This window comes from Miscanthus floridulus, chromosome 8 (genome assembly GCF_019320115.1).
Source record: "Miscanthus floridulus cultivar M001 chromosome 8, ASM1932011v1, whole genome shotgun sequence".
Lineage (NCBI taxonomy): Eukaryota > Viridiplantae > Streptophyta > Magnoliopsida > Poales > Poaceae > Miscanthus > Miscanthus floridulus.
In genome coordinates this window covers 1,577,552-1,588,520 of record NC_089587.1, presented here as the reverse complement: position 1 = coordinate 1,588,520, position 10,969 = coordinate 1,577,552, and the positions used below count along the sequence as shown (strand labels likewise).

Here is a 10,969-nt window from a genome sequence, read left to right as displayed (position 1 = left end):
TGTTTTGACTGAATTATTATGAGAGAAAAATATTATTCCAACTGAAAAAAGGCGAACAAGCCGAATATGGGGTAAGCCGAACAGGGCCAATGTCATCGCAGTTGGACCTAAGTCGTCCGACGAAGAATTGTAATGGTAGAGGCCAATAATAATAGTGTTTCTCTAAACTTTAAAATTATAATGGTATGGATAAAAAAAATCTAAAATATTTCATCACAGCAGTGGAACCTGACTTTGCTCCTAGCCTGTTCCATAGTATTCTTTGAGCATGTTTGGCAAGGCTCCAGCTCTAAAGACGTAGCTCCATAGCAAGTACTCCACCATAGAGCTGAGCTCCCACCAAACTATTTCGTAGAGCTCCATCTCTGAGATGGACTTATATGTAATTTTAAAAACATAATCAAAGACCAAAATAAAAAGAAATGCATCTTCTTCCTCCCGATGCAGCCATGGCGGGCATCCCACGTGCCACCTAGGCCTGGGCCCGGCAAGGGAGGAGCGCTTGGGAGGGGCCGATAGCGGTGTCGCATCGGTTGCAATACCACAACCGCGTGGGGTCAGACTCGAACCAACGGCCGGCGACTTCATCATGTTGCTGCAGCGAGAGAGAAGAAGAAATCGAACCAGTATTTATGTAACGAGTGGCAGTGGTGGGTAATTTCCACCAACACCATAAAATTAGTGTTTTCAGAGCATCCCTTGAGGTGCTCCGTGAATTTGGTGGATCTGGGAGCTAGATCTAGGTTTTTGGCGGATAGAGTTCGTAGAGCTGGGATGTTTGACGGGAAAAAAATAGGCAGCAAAGTTGTTTTTTAGTTTCTAGATATGCGTGGAGCCCTGCCAAACACCTCCAAATTATTTCAATTCTAAAGCATAGCACAGGTCCAGCTGTGCAAGCACACGTAAACCTACGGTAGTACAGTGAGGGACTTTTTTTCTTACAGCCACCTAGTAAGAGAGATAAAAAGAGCAAAAAATAATGCAACGGTTAGATCTTATTCCAATACTAAATGTGGGAGCCCTATGTAAATGAACAAAACAAATTTGGTGGGCACCGGCTCTTGGTCTAGATTTTTTTTTACGTGTGCAATGACTTAGAATAGAAGAGAAGTTAGAAAAATGATCTTAGTGTCTCTTTGAGCCATGGGTTGCACGTCCTAAGCATCTTCTAACAAAGTTTACCTTATTATCAACATGCACCTCGTGTCTATCGCTAAAAAATTGCTCTGTTACATTAAAAAAAATCCAGAAACATAAAAACCTCCAAACCAAATTAAGAACTTTATAACTAAGTAGATTATCGTCGTTTTTAGCCTCTGACTACTAATTGATGTACCACGCATAGTATATCGTACCAGGAGCACACAAGATATAAATTTATGTATACTGATTCACGTACGTGATACCATACGTCCAGCGTATCATGTCTGTTTTATTGCTGCACGTCTTCTGATTACCTCATGTTCTTTTTTTTGGGGTGGGGGGCGGGGAGAAGAAGGGGAGGTAAGTGTTGAATGTTTGCTCAACTCATTTCTGCGGGTTTTTTGCTGCATGTTTTAGTAGCTGGTTAAATTCGATGGAAATTCGTGTTCGGTTGGTTTCATGTTGCTTGCATAGAAATATATATGGATGCTCGTATCTAGGTGAATTATAGTGATATATATGGTTTTAAACAAACTTCATGTGAAACGCGGGTACAACTTAGGTGAAATACCCTCAGTCGCAAAATAACTGATGTTTTAGATTTGTCCTAAAAATCAAAATATTTAAATTTAATTAAATTTAAATGAAAATATATGAATCGTCTATAATATCAAATAAGTATTATTATATTTATCATTAAATATATTTTTATATTATAGTACCATAAATAAATAATTTGACTTAGGAAAAACTCTGAACATTAGTTATTTTGGAACGGTTGTAGTACCAATGTCCCACACAAACTTAATTCCAAAATGAAAATTTCAAGACGAAATAGTATGCTACCACCTGTTGGCACCTGTTGAACTATGATATAATCTAACAGAGTGTTTTAGAAATTCTTAGAGCAACTACAAGAACCTTTATATAGTTTTTTATATAGGAATAGAGATTTTGGGGAAATTTTTCCTCCAGCAGATTGTTTATTTAGATATCCAAATATTGCTATGCACCATTTTGTATATCTTGCCAGATAAAGCTAGAGAGCGAGATTGACTCTATGTGCGCAGGACATGTTAAAATTGTTGGAGGTGGAAAATATAAAGAATAATTTTTATTGAAATGACTATTTAAATGATAATTTAGAGTGTGAATTTACAAACGACTCTTGAAGATGCTCTTATATTGGTAGAACGTTGAGAAAATTAAAGTCACCAGTAGCAAGTATTAACCATCAACGATAGTTTATGTCATAACCTCTTCTAAATTATAATTTGCTTTAGCAACATTGAACTATCTAGTTTTGACCTAGATTACAGAAAATGCACACTATCTACACCATGAATCAAGACTCAGCCGCCCCTTTGGAACACAGGATATCTAAAACATAGGAATAGAAAAAACATAAGATTGAAGTTGCATGTCACTTGCAATCTTATAGGAATTGAAAATGAAGAAAAATATCTAATGGAGCATTTGGATACAACGTAGGAGAAGCACGCGAATTAGAAGAGAGATAGAGACAAAGGAAACTTTCCAAGAGGTTGGGGCTCATGTTAGATTTTCTCCAAAATTCCTATGGAATGAGCCATTCCATATAAATTTTATAAGATTCCAGTATGGCCAATCCTTTGTTTCAAAGGGCAACATAGAAAAAATTCTTATATATAGGTTTAGAATCCTACAAAATTCCTTCGTGAATCATTCGTTCCAAAGGAGGCCTCACTGTAAAATATATTTTGATAGTGTATTTATTCAGTATATCATAGATGTCAATATCTTTTTGTATAGATTTAGATAAAACTAGATAAGTTTGATTTAGAACAAAATTAAAACGAGTTATAATTTGGAACAAGAAGACATTTCTGAACGCAGTTGCAAATTCATTAATACTTCAAAATTCAAAATTATCCTTCCAAAGTGGACACGAATACGGTCTCGTCGGAGTCTTCATCACACAAGTCTCAAGTCCCCACCCCAGAATGACGACAGCTCCGCCGCAACCGGGACCGGCCGCCGCGGCGGCGGCGGTTCACCTCGCCGACTACCTCGAGTCCGCGACTTTCGCGCCACCCCCTCCCCCTCCGCCGCCGCCCTCCCCCACCACAATCCTCACCGCGTGGTCGCGCCTCCGCGACCCTTCCACCTCCCCCGCCGACGCCCTCGCCGCGCTAGAGACGCTCCACCACCACCGTCGCGCGCTCCTCCTCTCCTCCGCGCACGCCTCGCTCCTGCTCCCGCTCCTGCCGCTACACCCCCGCCTCGTCGCCCCGCTGCTCGCCGCAGCCCCGCACCTTGTCCCCACCTCCATCACGGCCTCCCTCCCCTTCGCCCTTCGCCTCCTCCTCCTCGGCGCCCGCGCCTCCGTCAAGGATCTCCCGAGCCATGCCAGCTTCGGGAAACCCGCTTCCACCGCGAAGAGTCCCGGTAGTGGTGAGTCTACCAATGGCCATGACGATGACCCTGTTGTGGCTGTGAGCCGCGTCCTTGAAGATGTGGAGCGGGGCGAACAGAACATCGATGATCTCGACCGCCTCGCGCTTACAGGGGTTGGTTACGCGCTGGCGTCTGCTGATGAGATGCAGTTCAGAAGGATTCTTATGTCCTTGCTTAGGATTTGTGGGAGGACTGGGAATCTGGATACTGGTGTTCGGGTGCTTAAGCTGATGGAGTGGCTGGTAATGGGGTTCGTCGAGTCGAGGAAGATGCGGAAGGTTCAGGTGCTCTTTGAGCTGATTTCACCGGAGAAGTGTGAGGGCGAGGATTATGTGCTGTTTCCAGTGGTGATGACGGCCTGTGGCGGATTGCGGGCATTGAGGGTTGCTTCCGCGAGATACCGGCTGGACTTTGATCCACGGCTGAAGCAGGTGCCTGAGCGGACAATTCAGTTTGCAGCTGAGCGGGCTGTTTTAGAAGGGAGGCCTGCCGATGATCAGCGTATCCTTGTTCAGTGTGTCGCATTGGGACTGACACGGTGTGGGCAGGTTGCGTTTCATGAGTCTGTGCTACAGTGTGTCTGTATGGGATTGCTGAAGGATCTCCTCCCATTGCCTGATCTGCTCAGGATGTCAGTTGAAAATGCAGAAGGGAACTCAGCCGAGTTTGTCAAGGCTCAGGTCAACCAACACCTTGGTAGTGTTCTTTTCAAAGAGGCAGGTCCGGTGACTGGGGTTCTTTGCAACCAGTATTCATATGCAAATGACAAGGCTAAAAGTTTTGTCGAAACTTGTGTGTGGGAGTATGCACAGCAGATTTATTGTCATCTTCGTGCAGCAGTGTTGCTGCACTGGGGGAAGCAGGATGATTTGATTACGGCGATTGACAAGATTGCTGAGGCCTCATTTCTTATGGTTGTAGTCTTTGCAGCCGAGGTCACTGAACACAGGCTAAATGCTAAGTCCTCCGAGGGGTTCCAACCCGAGGTTGCTGCTAGAATCTTGGTGGCGTTCTCTTGTGTGGAACATCTTAGGCGATTGCGTCTTCCTGAGTACACTGAGGCAGTCCGGAGTGCTGTGCTTGCCATTCAAGAGAATGCAGCAGCTACTGCTTTGTTCATCGAGTCAATGCCTTCGTATACTGAATTGACAAGTAAACCAGGTTAGTTCAATGACACTTCTCTTGCTGCTATGTTGTGATTGCTACTAGGATGTGCTAGCAATTGTTGGTTAAGATTCATGTTTGATGTGTTGCAGATTTACCAGCCTTGGCTGGAACAACATATATCTGGCATAGAGATGAGGTTCAGACATCACGCGTACTGTTTTACTTGCGGGTTGTGCCAACTTGTGTTGGCCTCATTCCCGTTCATATGATTCAGGATAAAGTGGCTTCAATTATGTTCTTGTATCCTTTTTTGCATTCCATTCTATTGTTTTGTCTTCTTATTTATTACTTTTAATTTATTTATGAAGACTTTCAGTACTAAAAATGATGTGACCCTTAGCATGAAAAAGATATCTACAGCATTCAAATGAGAAAGTTACAAGTGCTTCACACTCTGTGATGGCATCGTTCTCGTCATCAGGCAGTGATACTGATCAGGATGATCGAGCAGCTTTGAAAGAGCAACTTACCTTTTACTACATCAAGAGATCTTTGGAGGTAGTTCATTTGGCATCTTTTTCCTTATTTGATTTTGAACTGGAAGATGACTCATTTCTGACTTTGTTCATTAATAGGCTTATCCTGGGGTAACCCCATTTGATGGATTAGCATCAGGAGTTGCAGCACTTGTACGACATCTTCCTGCAGGCAGCGCTGCCATTCTTTTTTGTATCCATAGCCTTGTTGTCAAGGCTAAAGATCTCTGCGAGGTTGCAAAGGTTCAGAACAAATCCTTGTGGAGATCATGGGAAGAGAGCACAGATCCATGTAAGAAAATGTTGGATCTGCTGCTGAGATTAATCTTCCTTGTGGATATTCAGGTTGGAATATGGTCATGTTCTTTTCCTCTCATGTAGTTCTAGTTTTAGAGCAACAGTTCTGTAAAACTGATAGCTAGCTCAATTGTTGCATTGGGGGTATGCTTTGTCAGTTTGCAGAATGTTAGAAACATAAAAGTGACTTTTCTCTAACAGAAGTGTCAAATATTTCTCATGTGCTGGCTGAATGTTGGTGATGATGGAGCCTAACTTGGCTTGTTTTCCGATGACTCTGAAAGCCAAGGTGTTCAATGATTTTCTTCTCTTTGCAGTCATTCCCTTACCTGCTGAAGGAGCTGGCAGGATTTGTAACCCTGCTACCAAAGGAAGGCCAGGATGCGCTGCTCGATGACATGCACGCCCATGTCGCGGAGTCTGACGATGTCACTCGGAAGCCTGTACTCGTCTCATGGCTGCAGTCTCTCTCCTACTTAAGCTCGCAGTCGAGAAGTGAATCTCACAGCAAGGCCAAGAGTGCTGCTGCATCTGTAGCAAGCGATGAGATGGCCCTGAACAGAGCCATGGCACGCTTGTGATACCATCTTGCCATGCGTGTAAAACTAGCAGTACATAATACTGTAAAAGTGTAAATCGGAAGCGTGTTGCAAGTGCATGAGTAAATTAGGTGCATGTTGCAAGGATTGATATTTCAACCACAGACAATATGCTCAAAAGGAAATGGAAGGGAGATCCCTTGTGTTATTTCTGTGATCAGGAAAGTTCTTCTCATCTCTTGTTCTCTTGCCTGGTAGCTAAAGTTATTTGGTCCATCCCTGAATCAGAAGCCTGGCCCAGATGTGGCTGAATCGTGTGTTCTTTCTTGCTCTGTCTATTACTTCTGAACAATTGCGTCAAAAAAAAAAATCTTACAAGGATTGTTGATCCTTCGCTTTGCCCACTGCCAAATTGCGGTTGCCTTTGGGGTAAAATGCGAAGTTTTTCAGTGATAATTAAAACAAACCTTGTGTTCTCTGGTATTTATAATGCCCATTTGGATGGGTCTTGATCTACCTAATCCCATTTTAACAATGAGCAATACAGATAAACTTTCAAGATCCTGATCTGATTCAGGCATAAATCATTGTTACCATCACTTACCTCTAAGCTTACTGGCATCCAAATTTCGCTGTTAAAGAACAAATTTATTTTAGACATTATTTTCCAACAAGGCAATAAGTCATTCATGATAAATGGTAAATACGCCAATTCTTAGCGTTAAACCAGTATTTACTATGTACTTAGATTCTGAATTCTCTCATCTGCCGTCATACACGAAGTGGCTGCGCTGCAGCTTCGCATCCACAAGACAAGGATGCCACATTTGGCAAAGAAACGGCAGTACATGTTTCAGGTTTGGGCACAAGTTCTCAGCCATTCAACAGAACCCATCAGCCAACTCGCACAAAGCACAGGTCCTCCAGGGCAAATCGAGAGGCAAGCAGCAAGCTCGGACTGGCCATCTCTATGAACCTGATGTGTATGTATATCTTGTCTGAACACCCTCCAGTAGCTCTATAAGTTTCCCTGCGATGAATCAAGCAACAAAAGGCTTATTGCAATGTGCTTTCACGGAACACAAATACATCAAAGGCGTGAACAAGGCGTACATACCTGTAAGGAAGCCAATCAATGGCACCGGATTCAGCACCTGTTCAGCCTTCTGGAGATGACGCCTGTCAGGACACAATGCAGGCATGAGCATAGAAGGTTCAATTTCAATCAAGCAACGGTCTTCTTAGAGCAGGGTGTTCATTACTTGGTGTAATTGGCAAAGAAAGGATCTCTCATCAAATAAAGGGCCCACATCATCTTTCGCCTTTTCAACTGATGGAATCAAACCAAAGAATAACTAGTTCAACAACAGTGAGGATAAAATGAAACAAAATCTAACGAGTTAGAGAACTGAAATCAACTTGCCTCATCCCTCTCAGCAGAACTGAGCTGATGCACTTTCCCTAATCTGTGACTCAGATCGGTCGCATGGGAATGGATGCCTAGACTTGTGAGTTCCACAGCTAGCGACACTAACCATGGAGTCCATGATTTGGTTCCAAACTTTCTGATCAGAAGTACATACACAAGTAGCCTGAATATGTGAACAACCTCCCCTAAAACAAATAAGCGCCCAGTACCCCCTTTAGCAGACCAAATGCTTGCCAAAGTTGGCTTCTCGGCCACCATCACTGCACAGCACAGAAGGTTTAACTCGCTATAACAAAAGAAAAAACATAGACCCAGAAGTATCAAGCAGAAATATCAAGATAATTAAATAGATGGCAGTCAATTATTGGCCCTTGAACTTGAACTATCACGATGGTCCTATTTTGGCCCAAACTCAAATATCAGAAAGTTTTGGCCCTTCAACTATTCAAACCATTTGTTTTTGGCCCTTCAGCTGTTTTGAAGCTGGTTTTTGCTGACGTGGTGACGGTTTCACCATGCCAGCAGTAGGTCTGAATACCACGTAGGATGGTTTCACCATTAAATTTGGTTCTCTTTTTTTTTCTCAATCTAGGACTGGACGTTGTGCATAATATAAAATTATAAACCCATCCTACATGGCAAAACCATCGCCATGTCAGCAAAAACCAGCTTCAAAACAGCTGAAGGGCCAAGTTGTGTGGTATTTTGAGTTTGGGGACCACAATCGGACTGTCATGATAGTTAGAGGCCAAAAATGGAACTTCTTCGTAGTTTAAAATTTATTACCAGTTGGCTCAGGAGTAGGCTGGAGCCTCCGCATCCACATAGGATCAGATATCATTTTTGCATTCTCGCCAAATTTGTTCAAAGCAGCTACTGCCCTTTTCTCAAGACTCTTAGATACAAATCCATTTTTTCCATCCAGACCCTTGGTCATAGCTTTGTGTCCATTTCCGGCATGTCTATCCATCGGATAGATGGCTGGAACTCCATTACCATTTACTCCATAGTTATTTTCAAGAACGGTCACCTCTTCTTCATTTGCCACCTCCCCTCCTTGTAAGAGCATCTTGTATCCACTTTCCCGAAAAGCAGCTAACCTGACACCTGCTCTGAAATATTGCATAATTGTTATCATTTTGTCTGACTCTGAACAACACAGGTAGATATGCAACTAACCAGGGAAAGAAAAAAAATAAAAAACCTGTCTTACTTCACTGCTTCAGTGACAGCAAGAAAGCTCCACTTGCGATCATCGCCAACAAAGTGCTGGGCAGCAACCTCAACAACCGCCTCTATATCCTTTAGTACAGAGACAACAAGACCCCATGGGGTAGATTGCTCCTTGGAGGCAAAGGAATGATTCTCAGTGGGTGCATCAATTATGTGCTGATTGACAGAGCTCACAACACCCAGTAGTGCATATACTGTTCAGACAATGAAGTGTGAGTTAATGTGAAGAAATAAAACATATAGCACTCAAAACAGACTTCTCTCAATCAAAACTGTAAACAATGTCTTTGATTCTTGAAAAAATTATCATATCAGTATGCATATGTTACACACTGAACAAAATATTGATTTATTGCATAGGGAATTGAGTCACCTAGACAAGATTATAGTAAATTCAAGAGCTAAGCTCTACAGTATCTTATCTCAGATTAGTACCAAAATAGTTGGGCAAACAGTATGCAATTATATATTTTTAGTAATAGCAAAGAATTTGATTCCCTGAGGCATAATACCTTGAAGCAAAACATACATGCTCAATACAGAAATATTAAACACTAACGCTTATTCAGAATAGTCAGTAAAACATATTCCAATGGTCTCTTACATCGAATAGCAAAAAATGAGCATACAACACCTGTGATTCTTTTTAGGTAACAATGGAAGATGCCAGGATAGAAACGTGAACACAAATTCTGAAATAAGCTTAATCAGTCTAGTGCTAAGGCCACCCTAGGCAGCTGTATATGACTAAATGAGTTCCATAGAAATAAATGGCATGATAGTAGCAAATAACATTCATTTCCTTTATGAAATAGCTCACATAGCGACCATGGTAGCACACTGGACTTCTGGAACCTAGGTGATTTTAGAGCAATATCAAACAGGAAAAGATGGTTTGCAGTTTGCACTTGGGTGGTACTGTAACAAACAGATTATTTTGGCACAACGATATTGATCACATTTTGGCCTCAAGCAGAAAAGATCATGTATCACTCCGTGAATGCAGACATGAGATCCCAGAAACCTAGGAAAGCAGTTACAGTAACGGTAACACCCAAATAGGAAACATGACCCAATATGAAAGACAGTTGTCAATTTTTTTGTCGCCATGTGTTGTCTATATAATGTCACTTATTAATCATTATGGAAGGAAAGGGGGGCTTTGACACGGGTAACCACATGCGACATGCACTCGTCAACTTTACCCGCCCATAATTTGAAATCTGGGCATCCATATATCTTAACAGTCACTAGGTAATGCAGCATATCACAAGATATACGACCTATGCCTCTTAAATCATAACTATTTCAGTATGTTCTACTTCTAGCAGCACACAATATATTTGCAGCATGGCAATTGCAGATCCTATTTTCCATATCATTACCAGTTCACACAGTTCGATGACACTTTAAAGGCTTGAATTAACAAAGATAAGGCACTGATACAGCTCAAAATCCAAATCTATGAGACAGTAAACATATACATGACCAGCAATATATTCAGATAGCAAAAACCACAGAGTGGAACTAAATGTTACTCCAAACTGAAGGACCTGCTTCCGGCGCGATCTCAGAGTTGGCGAAGCGCTCCGGGAGTATCCATGTCAGCCCCTGAAAAGAGTTGAAGCAAGCATAAGCAAAGTGGCAACTCCTAGGCCTCATATCGATTAGCTAAAGCAGCTGCGATACAAAACCTGTAACCCCCAAAACAAGCATCCAGCAACGTAGAGCAGAACCTAGAGAAATTTGCAAAGGAAACGCTAAGCCAGTACTCATCCGTGATGAGGAACAAGGCCTGAAGTCGCGAGGACGAGCGGAATCACAATCACAATCACATGAATTCGCGTAGACCCCAACCGAGTAGACCCCGACCACCCACGAGACCGCGCGATTCAAGCTCAGCGAACCCCAAGCGAGACACACACGGACACACCCCTATCTATTAGCATAGCAAGCACATCATCCCCGAATCGACGACGGACTAAGCTCACGGGACCAACGGAGAGCAGAAAATGATCGTGAGGGAAGCAGAGCGGGAAGCGGGATCGGGGGTTTACGTTGGCGAGGGACTCGAGGGAGCGGACGAGGTCCCTGTTCCTGCGCACCCAGAGCTTGTACGCCTCCATGGCGGCTGGCAGCGACGTCAGCGATGGCGACGACGACGCCGGTCCGGGCGCCACCGCCTCCCCCCCCCCCCCCCCCCCCCCCCCCCCCCCCCCCCCCCCCCCCCCCACGCAGAAGCTGCTGAA

General features: G+C 43.2%; 2 protein-coding genes across 3 annotated transcripts; one reads left to right on the top strand and one right to left on the bottom strand.

The window, feature by feature from the left end:
* Positions 1 to 2,885: 2,885 nt before the first annotated feature.
* Positions 2,886 to 6,270, top strand: LOC136475487 (uncharacterized). Its single transcript, XM_066472962.1, has 5 exons — positions 2,886 to 4,740; positions 4,836 to 4,986; positions 5,097 to 5,244; positions 5,322 to 5,567; positions 5,837 to 6,270. The coding sequence occupies exons 1-5, from the start codon at positions 3,126 to 3,128 to the stop codon at positions 6,098 to 6,100; spliced, it is 2,424 nt and encodes an 807-aa protein (XP_066329059.1). The 5' UTR covers positions 2,886 to 3,125; the 3' UTR covers positions 6,101 to 6,270.
* A 415-nt stretch (positions 6,271 to 6,685) lies between these two features.
* LOC136475488 (peroxisome biogenesis protein 16-like) lies at positions 6,686 to 10,903 on the bottom strand. 2 transcript variants are annotated; one of them, XM_066472963.1, is made up of 8 exons: positions 10,778 to 10,903; positions 10,259 to 10,331; positions 8,701 to 8,914; positions 8,274 to 8,599; positions 7,482 to 7,747; positions 7,321 to 7,388; positions 7,176 to 7,237; positions 6,686 to 7,088 (listed from the first exon to the last, which is right to left on the bottom strand). In XM_066472963.1, exons 1-8 carry the CDS (start codon positions 10,844 to 10,846, stop codon positions 7,027 to 7,029), a joined length of 1,140 nt encoding a protein of 379 aa, XP_066329060.1. In that variant the 5' UTR covers positions 10,847 to 10,903; the 3' UTR covers positions 6,686 to 7,026. The 2 variants fall into 2 exon arrangements, with proteins under 2 accessions (XP_066329060.1, XP_066329061.1); XM_066472964.1 differs by having other exon boundaries at positions 10,274 to 10,331.
* Between the last annotated feature and the right edge of the window lie 66 nt (positions 10,904 to 10,969).